Source organism: Dioscorea cayenensis, chromosome 12 (genome assembly GCF_009730915.1).
Source record: "Dioscorea cayenensis subsp. rotundata cultivar TDr96_F1 chromosome 12, TDr96_F1_v2_PseudoChromosome.rev07_lg8_w22 25.fasta, whole genome shotgun sequence".
NCBI classification, from domain to species: Eukaryota; Viridiplantae; Streptophyta; class Magnoliopsida; order Dioscoreales; family Dioscoreaceae; genus Dioscorea; species Dioscorea cayenensis.
In genome coordinates, this window is record NC_052482.1 from 13,612,645 (window position 1) to 13,636,968 (window position 24,324).

Genomic DNA, 24,324 nt, shown 5'->3' on the forward strand with positions numbered 1-24,324 from the left:
AAACTCCGTTGTACTTGTGATCAGTGCAGTACTCGAACTCTGTTATCAGGTCTTGTGGTTGATTCTTCCCTTGTGTACCTTTGATTTCCTCTATTTTGTACTTGTTATTTGAGGTTGTTGATTCCCGGTGTTCAGTCAGCCTTGCGGTGACTCGAGGGTTGAGTGGCGGAGTATCCCTCCTTGGGATCATCGCAGCGGTTGTCGTGTCCTGGGGGCCCGCGGGTCGGGCATAACAGAAATAATTAACGGGCACCTGATATTCAGTCTCGGGTCACCGAAGGTAAATAAATGACCTCTGTTATTCTGGCTCAGGTCACCGAGGGTAAATAAATGACCTCTGGCATCCATAATGAATTTGGAGACATATATTGAAATCTATTATACTCTGCTTTCGCTTTTGATTTTGATTTTGATTTTCTACAATTACACTATTTATGTGTTATTGATTTCTAGGTGTATCTCAAACACTTCTTGTCCTGCCTTAAAGTTCATATATTTCTGAGATCGTGTTTCTGGGTTTTGAATTTTGGTGAATGACATATTTGGAAATATTCTTTTATTAGAATATTTACTCTGTATTTTGTTTAAATTATGACTTCAGAGACTTGTATTAATATGAAAATACGATATACTTGAAACATACCTTTGTAATTTCTTGTTTAGTCTAACTATGCTTTGGAGGCTTATGCTCTTATTTGACGATTTACTATATTTCCGATTTACAGCTTTGAAATTTGATAATTCTTTTGCCTACAATATTTTGGTTAACAATATTATTTGAGAACTATACCCCTGATGAACTACTTATCTTATATTTGTTTAGCTCTATTTAGTCTAAGTTTGAAAGCTTAATTGCTCTCGGTATTTGAAATTGAGATTTATAAAACCAGTTGTTTTTACAATTTCTGGATTACTTACTAGGCTAGTGAGCTCATGTATTTGTTTAAAATTCTTTTCAGATCAAGAGTAGTAGATCAGTGTGGAACTTGAAAGACAATCTGTAGATGTTGTCTTGTTCTGTTGTAAAATTTGAATTCTTGTCATTGTCTGTCCCTGGGTCCCTGTATTTTGTATTTTAGACTTCTTGCACCCCCGTTTTGTGTGCTCTATGGAGTCTGTAATCCTGTAACTTTGGTTCACTATAGTTTTGCATGTCCTGAATCAGATTCTGAGGCCTTGCAGGTCTACTGGGTTCATGCCCTGTGGGCCTACGGCCATTTGTTTGCGCACCGTGTCCGGCGAGGCGAGTTGGGTTTAGGGCGTGACAAAAACTTATTTTAAAAATTAATTTTATAAAACTATTTTGAAAACATAAAAATAAAAACATAATCACATGAGCCTTATATTATTCTTAAACTTTCATATTTTACAAAATAACCTTGCTATGTCTTTTAGTTCACGTTAGATAATTGAACACTAATAGCGTTGATGAATGTCTGAAACCAAAAATACAATTACTTATTCTTACAAATAATAACCACTTTGCATAAAATATAAAATAATATAAGAATCTATCTATAAGTTAAAAATAAAAATAAGAGAGAGAGAGAGAGAGAGAGAGAGAGAGAAACAATATCAGTATTATCAAGACAAAAAAGAAAAAGACAAACTCTCCTAATAAACATCAACTATTCTGTTTGTAAGAGTGTATGAGGAATCAGTGAATCACAGCAGGATAGAATTAAAATTTTAAAGAACAAATAAACAAATAAAGAAAGAAAAAGGCAAAATCATAACAACTACTGATTTCATAAAATGAAATTCTAGTTGCATTTCCATTACATCCACAAACACCCTTAACAACAGAGAAGACAACAATTTACAATAGACAAGCTTTTAGTATCAATCCCAAGGCTCTAACATGACACATGACTAGAGAAAAGTTCTAACCACCATTTTTTGGTTTGACATAATATAACATGTAAAGCACGTCTAAATTGCAGATTGTTTTTGTGCCAAAACAAGCTTGTTTTGACCAAATTATAGGAGGAATATAAAACTAGAAGGGCAAGCCCAAACTGCCAACAAAACTAATCAGCCCATTCTTGCAAAACGTGCAAAGATGCCTTTTACAGTGTTATGCTCCTGTGCTATCTGCAGGCAAACCATTTAAACTTTTGAATATAAGGTCATCACAATAAAATGTTTGCAAAAACAGTTGTCTTTTACAAGGATTATAAATAATTAAGAACATAATATTCACACAGAGTGAAATGAAAATTTGTTTAACCATGCTAATTACAAATATTTGGACAAGTAGGAATAGTGTGAAATACTTATGATATTTTTAAAATGTCACTAATGCTGATTAAGATGTATCACTCCATTGAGAATAATAACTATAGAAGTATAATATGTTGCTCTCATGGTCTCCAGACATACCAAATAACTTTCTCCCACAATACTATTAATGCATTACAAATAACTATATTCTAATTAAAATATATACAAAAGAGCAAGTTGAAGCACAATCTGAATTAAAGAATTATTTATTTCACTTAGCCTATCAGAATTTTCAAGTAAATGTGAGTTGAATTCCACTCTCATACATAGTTTGATCTGGAAAAAGCTTTAGAACTTCATCTTATGATTGTTTAAGGACTGGAAAAGAAAAACTAATTCTTGTGTTAATTCAAGCTTTAACCATAGAAGTTTATGATTTTCTTTTTCAATAGTTCAATACTTCAATCCAAGCAACTCTAAATTTTCTTACGGCTACTTTTTCATGAAGGATCAGCAGAAAGTTGAAAAAAAAAAGTACAAAATAAACCTTCTGCCGGACTGACTTGAGCTTCTCGTGGAACGACGCCCTGTTTCACCCTTGATCATGCCTTTCTTTCTTTTTGGTTTAACTTTTGAGATACCTACGATCATTCATAAGATTAAATATATATGACATTCTGTGGCATTCATAATATTATGAAATCTGAATCACCACCATGAGAAGCTTTTGGAGATTGAAATTCTGTATCTCCATCATCACATTCTGTAAGTATGCTACAACCGCAACTTTCCTCAGAGTTCATGCCATTTGCATCTAGTTGGATGGCCTCGGTTGTATTACCAGTAGCTTCTTCAGCAGTATTTATTACCTCACCAGTTCCATCTGCCAGAAATTGGAAGTCAATAATATGTAATTCAGATATTCAGAAGGAATGGCAGTGAAACCAAACATAAAACAGGGCATTGTAGAGTTCTATCAGGCATGCATAAATGATATCTGAGAGATAAATTATTACACTGTCACTAACTAGTACAATCTTTCATGATAACTGCATAATTTATCTGTTTGGAATGGCATTTGCAGTTCTGCCTCGTGTGATTTGCCAGATGAGGTGCTGGAGCACTGTTGCTTTGAATTTTACCAAACCTTTCATCAAACAAATTAGGCCATTTTTCCAGTACCAGTTCATCCCCATTGATGCATATAGGAGGGCACTGTCCATAATGATATTATATGAAGCATATTTTTTGGCTTTGCCAAAATATAGAATATGACAACATACTTAGGGGCTGCTTGAAGCTTGTGGTAAGAAGACTGTATATATGCCCACATGTTGCTAAAAAGAAAAGATTATCTTTTAAATTTAATCATGGAACGTAAAATAAGAATAGATTCTATAGGAGGAGATATTGGGGCAAATTGAGTTCTGATAGCCTGATACAATTCACATTCTAATTATTATGATAAATGAAACCTTCCCTTAAAAAGATTGACTCCAATTTCTAAATACTCATATAAAAACAGTTCAAAACAATATAGCATTAAACTAATAGCCTAGAATGGCCAAATCTTAAATAATTAGCTAAAAACTATGAGATAGAAATAAAAACCAAACACTTGATGGTTAATCCAAAATAACAACAAAATATATCCTATTGACCTGGGATTAATTGCATAGTCAACTGCTTGTAGTCATAAGAGGCCTGAAATGGACCGGATAAGTAAGTGATTGGCTTTATGTTGATAAATATTCTTCTAAAACCAGACCCAAGAATAATAACCCATTGATTCCCAATGAGTTGTATATTCAACTGCTTATGGTCGTATGAGTGCCAGAAATGAACTTAAAAAGCTGGTGTTTGGCTTTATATGACTACATATTCTTGAAAGCATACCCAAGGACAAGATCTCATCGCCTCTCCATTGATTACAATTCAAGTGCTTAGATGCACGAGTCTCAAATGAATTGAATAAGCACATGTTTGGCTCTATATGAATACAACATATTCTTGAAAGTATTACTAAGCAATAATTTTGATAACAAATAGGGCATGCACCGAAGTCAATTTACTACCTTCATGAATATAGTTCACGCAATTACATTCTAAAGCATTGGGCTATGTCTGGATAAAGAATGAATAAGAAGGAATACTCATGTTTTGGTCATGCTTTAAAAAGTAGGGTGAGATGATTATTATGAAAGAACAAACTGTTCGCATAAAAAGTGCACTGTATTTTATTTTGTATAAGGGGCATAAAATAGAGAGTACATATATATATATATAAATTTATTACCAAAATAATTAATACTTATCAGTATGTGCCTAACTATAGATAACTTCTATTATGCACATCTATGATATATAAAAATAACAGAGCACAAGTTACACAAGAACCAATGAAATTTAAGGAAACTTTGGTGCCTAAGATTTCCAATGCCACATTAAATACTTGGACAAATTTTTTTTGTTACCAGTGAAGTTGTCATCAAGCAAAATGACAATGTCTCAATCACCAACTATCATTCTTAATTATTTAAATGAGCGCTCAATGTACTCAAATAGGAAACTATCTAGAAATCTATTAAAAAGTCAGTGTTGTTTGTAGGCCACTAACTTGACAAAAGGATGTATGTATTGCATATGTTTACAACCTTGGTACATACAAGTTTTAATTTTTTTAAAGACCAAAAGTATTCCAACATAGTAATTTTTACAGTTGAATATGTAAGGAAATAGGTGAGTAAAAACAAGGTCTTTTATAGCATACAGTCAACTAGCAACTAAAAGCACAAAAAAATAGGAAGCAATAAGGGAGTTGTGGCAAGAAAAGGCACAGCATTGTGGATATAATCATGTAATGAACAAATAAGTTCCATTTCATGGTTTCCATAATACATGGTTAAGTTTATTGATCAAATAAATAACCTATCACAAGTATAACTTACAGAAACGCAGAGGGGCTTATCAATTAGAAACTTCAGTTCTTAAAGCTTTTAAATCTACGGTTAAATACCTGAAGTTATTAAACCACAAACACAGATTCGTCTATTAAATGTTAGATCTCCATCGAATCAATTCATCCATCATTAACAAACATTTTAGATTTAATATTTCTATGAATTAAGTAAAAGTCTCTTCTATAGGTTAGATGAGCAATCGATTAAATGCAAAGTATCTCAAAATATAAGGGCATATTCATTACTTTGCTACATTTAACAGCTCTATTAAAGGAAAACTCTCTTGAACAAAAATGTATGAGCTAGTAGGATTAGAGGTCTAGACCTGTAAATTGATATCTATATTTACTAATTTAATTGATGTGGCACTATTAGTTGCACATGTAACAGGAGCAAAGAGTGAAGTAGTCAAAACCGATTACCTTCGATACTTCTTTCATTTATATCTTTATGTTCAAGAATTTCTATTTTCTGCTGATGTTTGTATGCATTGTTGGCAACTTCTTCTTGCTCCTTCCTCTCCATGTGACTCTTGTTGAGCTTCTCCTCAAATTCGTCAATGCAAGATTTAAGCTCTGGTTTTGCAAACTTCTTGCTCTGATATAGCCAGATGTAATGGGAGGAAGAGCCACGTGTCACAAAGTCAATATAAAATAGAGAAAAGAAAGCTATAGTGTGCTGACCAACAAACCAATTTATGAATATAGACTGAGAAATAGTAGTTAATCACCTTACTAATTATGTTCTTGAAATGATCCACCACAGAATCTTCCAAGAGAACATGTTCATAAGTTTTAAAAGACTCCATAAGCTTTTTCATTCCCTTTTCAGTATATGTTAGTTGAGAAAGACAGTAAGCAATGCACTCCCACTGTGTTTTATCTGCAGTCAAAACAAGGTCTGAGGCACCACCAAAACAAATCCAAAATATAAGAAAACTACAACAGATCATACAAATAACTACACGATTAGGTGACCTACACATATTCATCATTTTCCTGTAATAAGGAGTATGTATACCATATTTAATCAAATATAATTAAAAAAAAAAACAGTTAACGGGTATAAGCTTTTGCATTAGAGAATTCCAAATAGACTGAAGTTGCCGAGAAAGTCTGAAGGTGGCTCACCAGTTAAGCACTAGTAAGAATTTGATTTCTTAAGAATAGGATAAATGAAAGCTTCATTATTATGCATAGTTGTGAATCTGGAAATTCTTTCAATGGTAGACCAGAAGCCGAAGAATAGAAACTGAATAGAACTTACTCAAGAGTGTGTTTCACAAAATGTAGAAAATTACATTCATACGACTCTAAAAAATACAAGCCTAGCAGGTTGGTGAAGGAGTTGCATGAGCTTCTTAATATCTAAAATAGCTACAGATTGAAGGAAAAGATGGTAACTACCATGAACTATAAATGTTCATACACCAATTAGAAACCATAGTAGAAGTCAAGGATTACACCTATTTAAAACAGATTAAAGGAATTGCCAGAAGTTATCTAATACTCATATATAGTAAACTAGCAGGCCCTATAGGTGAAAACTGTTAGGACGCAGTGGTTAACATGGTCCATAGTCACACATCGCCTGTGAGAGCCAATCTCCCTAGTCTTATATATCCTAAGCCAATCCTTCCCTCTAACTCGAGTTATGGAGAAGTTAGGGTGATGGGTCCCTGTATTAACAAAAACAAATAATACTAGCCTACTTGTTTTAATGTCTGCCTATCAACTAATTAGACCATGGGTTTGTTGATCCAAATATGTAAGCAGTAAAATCTACACAGCATCAATCATCCATTGAGCAAAGATATCTTGATATAGCCTAGAGTTTACAAGAATGCGCCATACCAGAGACACCACTGAACCTATTGCAAAGCTTCTCAACCAGGGCTTCCATTTGTTTATCCTAGAGAGCTTAAAGGAGTTAAATGAAGTACACATCAAGAAAACAAGCTGCAAAAGAAACATCAGCAATCTACACCTTCTTGATGGAATTAATTAGAAACTGCATGATGTTGCGGAAGGAATCTTTCTTCATATTTTTTTGGTCAGACAATCTTCCCAATATATCTGGTAGTAAATTATAAATTGGGTTACTTCCTGCAAGGATAGAGAGTAAATGAACATCAGATAAAACACATGGTTATCAGTGAAAACTAATTCAAACTTCTCAGAGTTTACCTTTCTTTGACAATTCATGAAAAAAAAGTCTGGCAAGATTTGATATCCTTCCCTCCTCATCTTCTATCCGCATGGCCATCTCATTTATGTATCCTTTCACCTGTTGGAGTATTAACTATTGTAGTTAGCTAATCAATAGTAGATGAGAACTATTGAGAATTTAACCCAGACCTTCATCATGTCATTTAGTATGAGGTGAGAAAGCACCAGGACAGCATTTTTTCTCACAGAGACCGAAGGATCCCTCAGTCTAGCATAAATGTTCTCAGTCCAAGGTTCTAAAAGGTTAGGAAATCGAACAGCCAAGTCCCCAAGAGCAAGTGTACAGTTTGAACGGACAGTTTCTGATGGTGCATTCTCAACAACAGTGAATAAAAAGCTGCAGATTCGCTTCACTGAAATTTGCGATATGCATGAATCCCAAGAACAGAAGCCTAAAATTGCAAACGACCAGACATTTTCATGACTTACCAGAAATCTGCATCAATAATCATTAATCTACACAAAGCAAGCATTGCTGAAGCCTGCAGATCTGGAAACTGTAAAACAAGACCTGGAAAATTAGAAGAATAAAACTAGAAAATCCTATAAAGTTAAATGCTTCCTTCTTAAATCCAGTAGAGAATCACGAAAGCCATTCACCTTTTGTAACAAATTAAAATTTCTACAAAGTTTTGAGAGAAAAGTTGCACAATGCCCAATAAGGTTCTTCTCATTGGAGCCACCCGATACAATTTCTTTCTCTGCTCTTTCAGAAAGTGCATCAATTGCCGCATCTTCAGATGCACCAAGACCCAACTCAGCATTTATATTTTGCTTCTGCAAGCAAGCTTAAGTCAAAATTTTGCCCAAACAGAAGTCTTTACACTTCGTAAGTGAGAATTTCATATTTGCCTAGAAAACAAAAATGAAAAATGAAAGAATGATTATCACCAATCATAATACTGAAGAAGAATCCCACCTCAGATGCTTCAGTGGAAAGTCCGGCAGCTGCTTCAGATTCAAGCTTAGATTTTTCTTTCTTTGCTTTCTGCTTCTGAAGCTTGTGAATGCAGGATTCAATGTAAACCAATTGATTAAATGCTACATGGCTTATGATGAAAAGGCACCTGCCAAGCTTCGCTACTGACACTGTGGAAACATTGACGTCCTCACTGTCTGCATCAGTAGGCATTTCATCATTTCCACTGGAGCTAAATATAGAACTGATTGACTTTTTCACCACTTCAGCAGCAAATATTTCAGGAGTTGGATGTATCGAATAAATGGCTTTTATGGCTTTATCTGCAGCAGCATACCATACATTTTCTGGAAGCCAGGAACCTGTTAGTAAGCTTTGCAGCATACTAAAAATTTTGATACCACCACATCTTAGCTTTTGTTTATCCTCATCTGACAATCTGTCCAGTGCAACACATGCAGTCCTTGCAAGCAAGGGTTCTTCCTTAGCCCAACGTCCAAAGCCAATATCAACAATATCCTGCAGGTGAGATCCTAGAATGCCTGGAGTTGATTTTAATGCCATACAAAGAATAGATAAAGCTCCACGGCTTTGGGCTGCTATCACTCCATTGGAATTAAAACTGAAAAAGTTCCATAAGGCAGACATCTGCAAAATAAAAGATTCACTTCTTTAAAATAATTACAAATGCCTATGTCGATGTAGAATGTTTATCATCAAAAATTCAAATTAATTCAAGTGAAATGTACAATCCATAAACATGCGCCTCTCTAAATGATAGGAGAAGACACATAATATAAAAGAAATTCATAATCTGACTTCTTTAATATGTAAAATGAGCATGATGATATGAAGTATAGATTTCAAGGAAGGACCTCTTTTGCAAACCTATCAAATAATGAACTATTACTTCTTAAGATGCTAAAGCCTATAGAGGGATGAACAATTATATCAACCGTACACGGTTGCTGATGGAAGAAAATAATCCCAAAAAGCTATCCTTTGTTGGAACAATGTAACATGCCCGAAGAACATAGAATAGCTGCCTTAAATTTCAGAAGACATTCAACCATTTTGGGAACTATATTATCAAGCATGACAAGCAAAGCAATGCAAGACCTGATTTTCTCTTTCATCAAGAAACACCAAACTCCGTCACAAAAAGCTATATATTTTGCAATACTTTTAACATCAACATCCATGGATCAAAATGTATAACATCACAATCTAACCAACCAACCTTGAATTGAATACTACTATGCCAACTAGTTCGATAGAAGCAATGGAAGGCCTAATTATCAGTTTCATCAAGAAACACCAAATTCCACAGGAAGTAAATATTGTGAAATACTTTTAACAGTAACACCCATGGATTGACATGTATAACGTCACAACTTAACCAATAATCTATGGATTAACACGTACTTGATTAACGAAACATAGAAAAAAATGGCAATAAAGTCTTAATCAATGCAGGATTGCAGATAAAAGCACATACCATGCTTGTTGAAATTTCACCTTTAGAAACCAAAGAGCTAACCAAACACTCTAAAGCTGCAAGATCTCCAATGCTAGAATCTAAAGCAAGGCTCAACAAGTTTTTAGCAGTTTCCTCGGGATCTTTTCTTATGTATATGGTGATGAATGCATTTTCTACAGCTTCATAGATGGATTTGTCTTGGGAAAACACCTAGCAAGGTCCAGCAGAAGAAAAACTTCAATATAAGAAACCATAAAATAAAGATCTAGAAATATTTGACTTGTTGAAGCCTTACCAAAGGCAACATTTTGCGAAGGCAGGCTTCGGAACCATCAATTTGAAATTGTTTGCACCTCATGAGCAAAAGAATAGTGTACTCTACATCAGTTACAGAAGATGAAGCTAATAGCTGAACTAGAGTAACCATTGTAGAAGTGATGCATTTTGCAAACCGTAAACCTGCCTCGAGGGAAGCAACCAAGGCTCTGATCTGTTCCAGATTTCCAATATCAGGCACAATAGTTTCTTCCTCCCTCTGCTCATCTCCATGTGGCAGGCAACTATCACTAACACTTTCTTCATGCTCTTCCGTTGGAGCTTGCCCATGGACGGAATCAACACCATTGCCATCCTCTGAAGCGGCAGAAGGCTCCATCTGGCACAATTTCTCTTTGTACTTCTCCAATGTCGCCTCAAAAGCTGCAATGCGAAGCTGCGGTCCGAAAGGATTGTGCTGCAGCATGCTAATCAGCAAATTCAAAGCTGATTTCCTCACCATGGCACTCTTGTCCTCCAATCTCCCTGAAGCCACAGATGCAACCTCATTCCATAAACCTATTGAAACAGCATGTTCCTCACACAATTCAGCCCACACCTGAAGTACACGACTCCTTGTATATGCCGACACATCCCTGCATCTCTCAATCAATATCTCTAGCATCGCTTGCTTACCCCTCAAACGCAAAGATTTCGAGCTCACATCACCCTCTATATCTCTAAAAGCCTTCATAACCAGCTTCCCTAGAACACTGACAAGCGCATTCCTAATCTTGTAAGACTCCCCTCCAAAATGTGGAACAAGAACACCAACATTCATTGACATGAGCTTTGGTGACCTGTCAGCAAGCTCCACAAGGAACCTTCCAACATTCTCGGCACCAACACCATCTCTAGAATAGTCCTTTGGATCAGCACGCCCAATCTCCCTAATAATCGCAACTGCAAGTCTTCCATCGCCATATTTGTTCTCAGTGGCAGCAACAGCATCCGCAATGTGAGTGACTGCAAAGTCAAACTTGTGAAGCAAATGCAGGATTGACGCACATGCTTGTGTAGTCTGGTGGTGCTTGGTGGCAATTGCTCCAATGATACGTCCAAGACTCTCTCTACTATCCGAATCCTTCAAAAGTGTCTGGTTCTCATATAAAGTGAAAACACACCTGAATTCAACCAACAAAAAAACCAAAGAATGTTTCAAACCATAGAAAACAAATAAGCACAATAAAGAGAAAAAAAGGAACTTGCCTTGAAACAAAAAGACAGATAGTTCTCATCAATTTCACTGGAACCAAAGAGCAGCGAAAGGTTGATCTCCAGAGAATTTGCAATGAGATTGATAATGCGGCCTCGGTATGATTCCCAATTCCACGAATTCAAGTAATTCTTCTTCTTTGATTGTACTGCAGCCTGAGCTCACACAAAAAAATTACAACTCTTCGTCTTTCAAAAAAATCAAAAACTCTAAACAAAAACAAACCCAACCTTGGAGCCTCCAACTGGATGTTCATGCCTGGACTGCTCACCAAGCGCAATGGATAAAAGAAAGAAGGTGTAGATCTTGAGCGCATTGCGATGAGACGAGACACGAGCCGCGACACCAGAGCAACCAGATGGGGACGAAGGGGCCGCCCGGGAGAGCGAATCGAGGTTGGGGAGAAGAACACTGAGATTGGACCGGAGAGTCTCGGCGAGATTGAACTTGCACGAAGAATTGAGGTGAGAGAAACCCTTGACAAGCGAGTAAACGCGATCAAACACTTGCTGCTCTTCCACGCAGAAGATCTCCTTCTCCGATAGGTCAAAAAGCCACTCCTTTTTAAGAAAAAGGGAAAACTCCAAACAGAAATCGATCAGGAAGGAGAGAAAGGGGGGAAAACAAGAGAGGGAGAGACAGAGGGAGGGACATGGGGAGAGAGAGAGAGAGAGAGAGAGAGAGAGAGAGAGAGAGAACCTTTGACGAGCTCTTCGAGGTCGAAAGGGCGGAGGGGGGAGAGGTCGACGGGGGAGGAGAGGGAGAGGAGGTGGTCGCCGGAGTCGGAGTCGTCGGAGGAGTGGAGATCGGAGGGGAAGGTGAAGGAAGGGGCCATTTTTTCTGTGGAAGGGGGAGAGGAAACGTAGGGGGTATTTTGGGGAAGGAGGAAAACAGAAATGTTTTGATTTTGAATTAGAGGATTTGGGCGGGAAATTATATTGTCTTGCATCCTCCGCGTCTATGCTTCAACCTTTGCTCTTTATTATTATTTTAGACATTCTCCAATCTCCATGCTTCCTATAAGGCCTTGCTTGAATGAAGTGTAGTAAAAGTTTATAATAATTTGAAATTGTACCTTCGTTGTGTAAGTGGTCATATTTTATAGGATCCGCCATCTTACCTTACAAACCCCAAATGTTCTTTCAATAACACTCTGCAGACTAGAGTGATGATAATTGAATACTTCATTATGAGACCTAAAAGCACGAGACATCTTAAATTGTGGAATGTGATACCTTGCACTCTTATATGGCCCTAGAAACCCTTTTATGGTAGGATACTCGGAATCCACAAGGTAATATTTTCCTACAAAATATATAATTACAAAATAAGAAAGTAGAAGTACAAATTAAAATTTAATTTAGGCAATTACCAACCTTCTGGTGGTTGAGGAAACTTCATAGATGGATTTCGTAAAACATCAAGAAGAATACGTGTGTCGTGAGCCGATCCCTCCCAACCAATAAGTGCATATGTGAAACGCATATTGAAGTCACATGCGACTAAAATATTGGTTGATGTATACCCTTTTCTATTCATGAGCAGGGATTTGTTTGTCGTGGGGACATGAATTGCCACATGTGTTCCATCTATTGCTCCAATGCAATCTTTGAAGTAAGGCCAATATCGATCATCACCCGGATGTGCTCCTCCACATCTCCGAAATTCCCCGTCTCATCTGGTCCGATGATATCATTTCAAGTTTGTGGGACGACTTTTCAACACTCGATGAAACTGTCAATGCACTGTCTCTCCAGAATGTTGAAACCTCTCTTCAACATTTCTACAAGTAACTCCTTGTCCAATTGTGTATAAGAATATTAGTATTGCTTCTTCAGCGGTGACATTTCTCGTATGTTGTAGACCATACTTTTGAATAAGCTCAATCACCAAACACCTAAATACAGTCTTTTGCATACGGAATTGCTCGAAGAACCGATTTGCGGATCCATTCAGTATCTCAGTGACCCACATGTGACCAGTCAAGGAAGATGTTCTTTCCTCATTTTTTAACATTAACTTCATATATTGATATTGTGCAACTGCTGCACCTGCATATATCCTTCCAAGGAATTCCCGTGACAAGTCCAAATTGCTATCTTCATCTTCTGAATCAAATATTCTTTCATTCAATTATGTATCTGAATCGGACACGAACTCCATCGTCTAGTTATACCTACGTAAACAATAAGAAATGATAAATACAATAAACATACAAGGCAAACACATAAGAAAAAAAAAATATATCAACAAATCCAAAGGCATAAGAAACAAGTTTAACACAACAAATATTTCTAACAAATATTCAACACATATGTTTAGTTATAAGGAACAAGTTTAACACAACAAATGTTTTTAACAAATATTCAACAAACCCAAAGCCATAAGAAACAAGTTTCATACAACTAATTATAAATAACCATGAGAACTAAGTTCAAAGCAATGCCTTCAACACAAAGGCAAATTACGTTCAACATAACGAACAAGTGCAAACATATATAAGGATAGATGCACTATTGTAGAAGTTAAAATCGGTCGATGTTGTCCATATTGAATGTGTTCAACCAGGCCTTAGCAAGTGATGGATCCCTATTCATTAGGTGCACGAAGGTCTCTCTATAAGTTTTCCTTGCAAACATCCTGACCATGAGGTAGTATTCTTGGCTCCCTCGTTCAATCCCCGGCATCATGTCCAACAAATCCACACATTTGCCAATACTGTAGGGATCCTCGTCTTCAACTTTTGAAGTAGTTGAACGGGACATATTATCCATCCCAGAGATAAGACGATCAAATGGTTCTTGTAATTTGTCTGTTGCACTTTTTCTTTCTTTTCGTGTAGTTTTTTGTCTCTTCTTATCTTGTGCTGTGCTAGTTTCAGCCCTTGGGGTATCATTACATTGTTCAAGAGTTGCACCGTCAACATGAAAGTTGTCTGCATCGGTTTCTCTTTCATTCATCTCATTGTGAACATCGTCATTAGAAACTTCATTGTCAGTAGATGGGTCTGCATATGGGACCAATGCCATGTACCCTGTCGCCACCACATCTTTGAAGCAAATCTCCATCATGTCTAGGAATTTTGGACTCTTATTTCGCCATTTCAAATATTCTGGGTTTTCCTATTGCAAACAATGCAATAAAACAAAGACAATTTGTTATAATTTCTTCAAGTTAATAATAACATAAGAAACAGATAAATAAATAATTCTTGTAAGCTCACTTGTTTCTTTCTTTCCCACCAATCATCGCTTGCCATAATTGTCCTCTTAATAAGGTCCCATCCAAGGCCTGTCTGGTGCTCCACTAGCTTAACCCACATGGAGAATTCTTTCTTCAGTATGTCCCATTTATTTTTTAATTTCTTGTAGTTATAACTCACCCATGTTCTCAAATAAAACTTTGCCACGATATTTTTCCAACCTTCTTTTGTGAAGTGGGTGTGTGGCCTATTACCAGGTTGAACCTCCTCAACACATATCTTTAGTAGCGATTCAGTCTTTATGTCATCCCATCTAGCTTTTGGAATAGTTTCAGATACAACTGCATTTCCATCACTTACATCTGTCCCACCTGCATCTCTTTTGGGTGCTAGTTTTGAAGTCATTTTTAAGAGGATATGATTATGAATTTGTGCCCTTATACACCACACTAGAATTCTTGACTATAAAAATGATTCCTATAAGGGAAAACAAATAGTCAATATATGCTAAAGAACCTAGACATGTCTACTAGTTACCTAATTAAAAATGCACACATAAAACATGGATTGATTATCAAGGCTAAGAATTCAGCAGTAATCTACAGAATAATATTTTAATATGGTTTTACTGCTATTAGAAAAACAAACAAAAATTGTCTATTTTAGAGAGGGAGATGAGTACCTGGCGATGAGAAGCAATGCTGACGGGGAGCTTTAAAGATGCACTGTGATTTTCTTTCAGTAAGGCTGTCAGAACAAGAAGCAGAATATCAAGGCATAATAATAGCTGCAAGATAATTTTAGAATATATGTTTAATTAAAAAAATTAGTTAAAATAGTTTGTAGTGTATTATTATTATTATTATTATTATTATTATTGTTGATAATGTAGACAATTTCAGCAGTTAGCTATTGCGGTGATGAGCGGTGTGTCTTATTATTATCATGTGACTAGGCAAACTTTACAAGGCCAGAATACTCTAATCTTTTCTTTTCCCAATTGATTGATATAACAAACAAGCATGAAGAGGGTGCAAATACTCAACCTTAAACTGTTTGTTGTTAAGATAGAATCATGAAGAGTGCCTAGTAGTATTTGCATTGTCCAAGTCAATATTACTCAAATTATAGACATTTGTTTCTGTTGCTAAGATGAAATGGTGTTCTTTTTTCTTTTTCTTAATATGTGGACAGCAGACCAAATAGTTGATGAACTTTGATGAAAAGATTCTATTTTATCTTGATAGAAGATACTGGATATTTAGCAAGAAGTAAAATAATGAAGACTCCAAATTATTGCAATTCTTTAGTGCTAACGGAACTCACTAGCTTCTCTTCTTCCATCTTAGCCTTAATGTATGAGTAAATGGAAACTCCCGCAATTGCAATACAAGTTCCAATGCCAGTTTGTGTGGAGATTTTGTTTCATCCATTAAACAAAAATGATTAGAATAACTTTGAAGAAAAAAAAATGTACCAAACACAACTGGGTTGAATTATCATAGTGTACCTTATACCAAAGACTACGATGGAAAAACCAATCACAAACACATGCTTCAACACATTCCCCACTACATGTGTAAGAGGAGCCACTATCTCTAGTATGTTGGTTGCCACCTAAAATAGCAGGTCAGTATATGATTCAGTAAAACCTAAAGTAAAAGAAGCAAGCAATAGCATAGCTAGAGAAATCATATTCTTCAAAGGATATGGTTAACTTTATCTATCACTTCGTAAATGCATCGTCAACATGAAAATTCATGCACTCATTAAGTTGTTCAACTGAATTGATGTTGAAATGTTTTAACTTGGGTGATTTAATTTGCATGGTGACAAACAAACATAGATTGCAAAATAGCATCCAAACCAATTCTTTCATATGATGACAGGATAGCAGGAACATTAGATTCATTAACCTCATTAAGTGATAATATTACCAACTTACAAATCCGAAGTTCAATTACTGTTTGATATCACACAGATTGGATGATATACACTTAAATGATATCACACGGATTAGAAGCATCCAAATTAAGAAAAAACATGATATCAAACAGTTCAATTAGTGTCCAGATTCTTACATGATATCACACTGATTAGAAGCATAAGATTTAAGAAAAAACATTAAAAAATCTGAAGTTCAATTAGAATCTGGACATCATAAGCATTGGATGATATACAATAGTAAAAGAAAGAGATAAAAATCAAATAAAACAAAACATTAAAAACTTAAAGAAGATGAGATCCATTATAAAAATTCAGATCTCATCATGTAATGTGAGTTCCTTCTGATTTCCTTTCTTCACTTGTATTTTCACATGATCCATTATAAAACTTCAGATCTCATCATAGTATTGAATAATTTTTGCATGATGAGTAGGTAGTGAAGAGAAGGAAACCAAGGAAACTTTAGATCTCAATACCATACATTTCCAAAGAAACAGATTCATACCAAATTGATAAGATAACGGCAGAGGAGATGAGATAGAGAGAATCGGCAGAGGAGATGAGATGGTGATGGCGAGGATCGGCAGAGGGGATGAAAAATGGTGATGGACAGTACATGTTTCGGATGGGGGATGATAGGAAGTTAGGGTAATACAAAAGCTAGTAATTTTTGGATTGAGTGAGGGCCGATTTAGTAAATGCACTTAACCAAATAGCTTATCAAAAACAGCTTATTTCCATAAGCTAGTCTTTGACAGCTTATAAAATAAGCTATATTTGGGCTTATTTTACAGCTTCAGCTTATTCAAAAAAGCCCATCCAAACATAATAACAAACCTCATAAACACTTAACCTATAAAATAAGTGCTTTTGGATCAGCAATAAGCTGATCCAAACAACACCAAAGTAAGGTAAGGAAAGAGAAGAGAAAGGAAAAGAAAGGAATGGATCTTTCATTTTTCCATATTTTGTTTGGAGCAAAGATAAAATAAAAGAATGTTTTGAAGGTAATAGAAAGTAATGTTATACACTATTATTACTAAAATACCCTTTATGTTATATTATAATAAATAATTGATCAATAAATAAATTCCATTCATTAATCTCAATTAAGAAGGGCTAAAAAATGAATAATTAACATAAAAAGTATAAATATTTTCAATTTTTTTATATAACACCATTTATATTTAGTAAATATAAATAAAAAGATATTTTCTTCCAAAAAAAAATTATAACTAAAGATTTCAGTGGATCTTTGGTGATGGGAGGAGGAGAGGAAGCTCAATGTTAAGGTTTTTATTTTTTGAATTTACTCTCAAAATATAAAGATATTATTAGTTATTATAAAGTTACTATAAAGGCATTTTCGTCCATAAAATCATTAACCCTACCCAACCTTGCAATTTGGAGGGTTGAGAAATAGGGTGTTTTCAACCCCCCATTTACCTCCTAAACCTTTATCGTCTCCCTCAACCCTTCTCCCCGAGCAAGGGTTGAGAGAACCTTTACCTCCAAAACTCTCCAAACCCCCTTTAACCATTCTCTCCAAACAAAGGTTTTTTTGAAATTTTGTCATGGGTTTTAAGGTAATATCATATATATAAAAAAATAAGATAATTAAATAACTCTAATATTAAAAACTGTTGTATACTTTAGATTTTAAAAGTCTTATGGACATTTATTGTATAAACAAATAAGGCTATGTTTGATTGGCAACATGGAAAATGGCTGAAAATGAAAATTTTTCCATGGAATATTGTTCCATGGAAAAAATTTACATGGAAAATGAAAAAAAATAGTCATTTGATTGGCATTATTTTCTAGCTAGAAAACCAAAAAAATTTTATGGAAAATACAGATTTTGTTGTTTGATTGCTTTTATTTTTCCCTGATGGGAAAAATCCCTTTGTTGTGATCGCATCAATTTTCCCTTGATCACATTTTCCATGGAATAAAATTATTAAAATTATAAACAGCGCTACATGGTATTAAATCTTACCATAAAAAGCCATGGAATCTGATATGGATAAATTTATTTAAAATATTATCAAGTTATATAATTTATCTTTTTTTTTTAAATTTAAAATAAAAGGAAAAACTTTTCATTTAAATTTTTAAAAGAAAAGTTATTTTAAATATTTCAATCGCACATTATTTTTCACATAGCCCCTTACGTTTTCCCTGAAAAACTTTTCCCAGGGTGGAGGCAGGAAAAATGTTCCATTAATTTGAGAGAAAATAGAGTCACGTGATAGAGTTTGTGGACAAATTTTTCACTGAAAAATTTTGGCAAACAAACAGCCTATTTAGCTGAAAAATGACCCGTAAGTGTAATTAAAAATTTTCAATTATTATATAATAAATAATATAAATAAAAATTTAAATATAATAAAAAATTTTAACTTGTTCCTCCAAGCACCCTAGTAGCAAATTATTAAAATAATATAATTAAACAACTCTTACAATGGAAACTGTTGTATACCTTAAATTTCAAAGGTGTTTTGAACATTTATTGTATAAATAAATAAATACAATTAGGCTGCGTTTTGATTGCCCTTTTTTCACTGGAAAATTTTTCTACGGGTCATTTTCCAGCTAAATAGGCTGTTTTTTTGCTAAAATTTTCCGTGGGAAAATTTTTCCATAAACTCTATCAAGTGACTCTATTTTCCCTCAAATCAGTGGAAATTTTTCCTGCCTCTACACTAGGAAAAGTTTTTCAGGGAAAAACGTAAGGGGCTAGGTGAAAAAATAACATGCGATTGAAATATTTAAAATAACTTTTTCTTTTAAAAATTTAAAAGAAATTTTTTTCCTTTTCTTTTTAAATTTTTTTTAAAAAAGATAAATTATATAACTTGATAATATTTTAAATAAATTTATCCAGATCAGTGAACAGATCCCGTGGTGTTTTGATGGTAAGATTCAATTTTAAGTAACGGTGTTTATAATTTTAAAATAACTTTTTAAAAATTTAAAAGAGAATTTTTCCTTTTCTTTTAAATTTTTTGAAAAAAAAGATAAATTATATAACTTGATAATATTTTAAATAAATTTATCCAGTGAACAGATCCCGCAGCGTTTTGATGGTAGCGCTGTTTATAATTTTAAAAATTTATTTAAAAAAATTCCATGGAAAATGTGATTTTTTTCATGGAAAATTGATGCAATCAAACAAATGAGGTTTTTTCCATGGAAAATTAAGAGTAATCAAACAACAAAATCTGAACTTTCCATAGAAATTTTTTGATTTTCTAGCTAGAAAATAATACCAATCAAACGACTATTTTTTATTTTCCATGTAAAATTTTTCCATGGAAAAATTTTCTTTTCTAGCTATTTTCCTTGTTGCCAATCAAACACAACTTTAAAGTTTATTAACATCAAAAGTAATATAAATAAAACTTAAATATAATAAAAAAATTTAAATTTCTTCTTTGAAACACTCTAGAAGCAGATTATGCATCTACTTTAATTATATGTATAGATGTATAGATGTATGGATTATTATTATTATTATTATTATAGAAGTTGTTAATTTCACGGTTTTTCTTACTGCATATCCTTGAAAATTTGTTTAATTATGTATATACATTAATACATCTCTATAAAAGTAAATATTGTATATATATATATATACGTAACTCAAAAAAATTTTGATTTATCTGTATGTATACCATTTAAAAGAAAGAAGAGAAAGAGTAGCGAATAAATTTCTCTAATAGGTTTCCGGAATGACATGGATGCCAGCATCCATGTCATTATCCACATGATTCTTTCTTTATCACTTTAAAAAAAATAATTTTTTTATTATATAAATCCTAAATTTAAACCTTTACATAGAGTGATGCTATTTTTACCGAATAGATTTCCCAAATTGTGTGGATGCTAATTTATCATCCACATCATTATTTTTTATAAAGTGATGCTATTTTTACCGAATTGATTTCCCAAATGACGTGGATGCTCAACTTGTCATCCACATCCTCATCTACGTTATTATTTTTAAAATAAACTTCAAAATTTAAACTTTAAAAATCTTTAAATTCTTTTAAAAAAATTATAAAACTATATTTAAAATCTTAAACCCAAATACTACAAAATCTATACCCTAAAAATCTAAAAACTTAAACTATAAATAATAAATCCTAAACTCTAAATCCCTAAACCTAAACCCTAAACTGGAAATCACAAACCCCTTTCGGTTTATTTTATTTTTACGATTATATGTTTAAATTTAGGATTTAGATAATAAAGAGAAATTAATTTTAAAAAAAAGAGAGATTAAGACAGAATGACGTGGATGCTGACATGGATGCCAACTTGACATCCACGTCATTCAGGAAATCTATTCGGTAAAAATATCATTTACTCCTTTTTTATATAAACTTCAAATTTAAACCTTAAAAATCCTTAGAATTTTATTTTTTTTTAAAAAAATTATAAAACCATATCTAAAATTATTAAACTCAAATACTATTAAATATATACCTAAAAATCTATAAAATTAAACCCTAAATAATAAATACTAAACCCAAAAATCCTAAACCTTGAACCTCAAACCCTAAATCCTAAGCCATAAACCCTAAACTGTAAACCGCAAGCCCCCTAAACCCCTATGGGGAATTTTCAGTTTATTAGGTTTAAATTTAGGATTTAGATAATAAAGAGAAAATTAAATTTTTTTTGTTTAAAAAAAAAGAAAAGAAAGAAATAACGACATGGATGTTGACATAGATGTCAATTTGGCATCCACATTATTCGAGAAACCTATTTGATAAATCTAACCGGTAAAAATATCATTACTCAATGAACTCAAAGAGAAAAGTCTTCGTATTATTCAAATATCCAATCTCTAACTATGTTGGGCCTCCTATCCTCATATTATATGCATGTTCACATCTCTCATCCATCTAATTCAGTTTGGTTGACCTTGTGATCTCAAGTCATTATCCTCATCTCTAGATCTCTTGTTCATGGTTGTTTCCCCTTGTTCTAATTTGATCTACCAAATTAATTTTGATCCTTTATCCAATGTCAACCTCTGGAAATTCAATCCCTTGTTTGAATTCCTCATATCTAATCCCTTAGTGTATGGGATTTGTGATGTGTGGTCTTCATCGACATTATTTCCTCATCTACTTATGAATTTATTTAAAAAGTGATTTGACATAGGGAGAAAATAGGCATGTCTATAAATTTTATTAAAAATATATGATACAGAAAATGTTGAATGGTACATTTACAAAACTTGTGGGAAATGTGAAAAAGATGTGAAAAAATTGAGGGTTTTGGAAAGTTAGTAAAAAGTGTAATAAAGAACTTTGTATCTGTGGGAAATTAAATATATATATATATATATATAATTATTGTAAAAAGGCATAAAGAAGGTTTTCTGCAATAGGGTTTTCATAGTCCTAAATAATAAAACTTTTATAGGGGTTGTTTGGATTGGCTTCTAAGAAGGCCAAAAGCATTCTTTTATAAGTTAAGCATTTTTGGATGGAAGAAAAGATGTTTGTATTGGCTTTTCTACAAAAGCAGAAGCTATTAAAAAAGCCTAAATTACGTTATATTTATTATATTTATTATTATTGTAATAATAATTATTATTATAATCATAACACATTAAGTTATAATAATTAATAATAATTGTAATTATAATTATAATTACTAGCCATTTTTCCCGGTTTCATATCAGAGTTATTAAAATTTTGTGAGGAGTTTTGAGACAATATCATATATAAAAAAATATAATTAAACAACTCCTATCATAGAAACTATTTTATACTTTAGATTTCAAAGGTCTTATGAACATTTATTGCATAAATAATTAGGTGTAATTCATGTTTTTCAATTATTAATATTATATAAATATAAATAAATACTTAAATGTTATAAAAAATTAAAATTGTTTCTTGAAATGCTCTCGGAGTAGATTATACATCTACTTTAATAGTATGTATAGATAATTACAATACATTAAGTTATAATAATAATAATTAATTATAATTATTATACATTAAGTTATTATTATTATTATCATTAATATTTTTATTATCATTATTAATAGCAATGTATAATAATAACTCAATGAATGCCCACTTTAGTAATTTGCTACCCCTAAGGGCTTGTTTGGGTTGGCTTGTAAAGTGCTTTTGCTTTTAATTTCTAAAACACTTTTACAAATGAGGTTTCTGAATAAGTTAAGTCTTTTCAATATTTTTATGTCTGATAAGTTAACGAAAAAAGTGCTTTTGTATGATGAAGTTGTTTGGATAAATTTTCTAAAGTACTTTTAGAGATGGCAAAGTACTAAAAATGGACATTCATTTTGTTTTCATTCATTTACTATTATACATTCTATCAATGATAGTTTGAATAATAATCAATAATAATAATAATAATAATAATAATAATAATAATAATAATAACTTAATGTGATATTATTATAATTATAATTACATTATTATTATTATTATTATTATTATATATTATTATTACTACTTAATATGTCATGATTATAATTATAATCATAATAATTATTATTTCATTATTATTATTGTTATTACAATTATTAATAATACTAATATTAATATTATTAATTAAAATTAGATATTATTTTAAATATTTAATTATATTAATTAAATTTAATAATGTTAAATATTAATTAATTATACTAAAAATATAATTAAATTTTGAGGTTTTGGTGATTTGCAACAAAATTAACATAACAAATAACAATAGCAACAACATCATTGATTAGATATCTAAAAATTTTCAACTTTCCAACAATCAGTAATATCAATATTATTTGTGACTAAATTATAAGAAGATTAACAATAACAACTTGTTAAAGGTTTAGCAACAACTAACAACACAAACATTAAAATTACAACACAAACAAAAGATAGGGTACAACGTCTCTTTCAACACCACAACAACCAAGTGAGCACAATAAATATTACAACATTAACTCATACATTGATTGGAGAGTTGATCCGAGATATTGTTCCTAAGTGTGATCATTTTGATTTGAGTGTCCCCACAGATGAGGCTGTTGCCATACAAATGAACTCCTCACTATCATCACTACTTGAAAGCCTCATATTCTTTCTTCTTGAATTTGATTTGAGTGTCTTTCAAAAGCTCTCAAGAACGTCCAAATCATTACTACCCATTCTACAAACCACAAAATTATGGAGAGCAAAACATGACCACATAATCTCGGAATTGAACCTTCAAGTAGTACACTCTGGTCATATTTTATAGGATCTCTCCATCTTGCTTTGCAAACTTAAAATGTTCTTTCTATAAACTACTTCCAAAGCGAGTGATGATATTTGAGAATACTTCGCTTTGGAGACCTAAAGCTGCACGAGACATCCCAAATTGTGGAGAAATGTGATATCTTGCACTCTGTATGGCCCCACTCAACTTCGTTGCCTTGGGATACCAAGAATCCACACAGGTAGTATTTCCCTACGATAGTACCTTAATACACAAGAAATGAAACATAGAACATAGATAATGAAATTAATCCTCAAGTAAATATAAACCTTTCAGACACCGAGAAACTCAAAGATGGATTTCATAAAGCCTCCATTATACTACTGCGATGTGTCGTAGCCGATCCTTCCTACCCAATAAGCGCAAATGTGAAGCACATATTGAAGTCACATGCGTGGCTAGAAATATTTGTTAATATGTACTCTGTTCATAAATGGGACTTGTTTCTCGATAGGTACAGAATGACCACATGTGTTCCATCTATAACAATGTAGTCTTTAGTAAGGCCAATATCGAACATCACCCTGGATGTAATCCTCTACAT

General features: G+C 33.0%; 2 protein-coding genes across 2 annotated transcripts; both read right to left on the reverse strand.

The window, feature by feature from the left end:
• Positions 1–1,773: 1,773 nt before the first annotated feature.
• LOC120273178 (condensin complex subunit 1-like) lies at positions 1,774–12,176 on the reverse strand. The gene is given in 18 exon segments (XM_039279818.1): positions 1,774–2,094; positions 2,771–2,864; positions 2,939–3,106; positions 5,606–5,780; positions 5,914–6,065; positions 7,037–7,094; positions 7,170–7,288; positions 7,370–7,469; positions 7,541–7,744; positions 7,746–7,764; positions 7,841–7,908; positions 8,012–8,188; positions 8,331–8,978; positions 9,829–10,020; positions 10,106–11,243; positions 11,330–11,496; positions 11,572–11,896; positions 12,037–12,176. Coding segments are annotated over 18 exon segments (3,948 nt in total). The 3' UTR covers positions 1,774–2,090.
• A 1,690-nt stretch (positions 12,177–13,866) lies between these two features.
• On the reverse strand, positions 13,867–14,948 carry LOC120273179 (L10-interacting MYB domain-containing protein-like). Its single transcript, XM_039279819.1, has 2 exons — positions 14,565–14,948; positions 13,867–14,463 (listed from the first exon to the last, which is right to left on the reverse strand). Exons 1-2 carry the CDS (start codon positions 14,946–14,948, stop codon positions 13,867–13,869), a joined length of 981 nt encoding a protein of 326 aa, XP_039135753.1.
• Between the last annotated feature and the right edge of the window lie 9,376 nt (positions 14,949–24,324).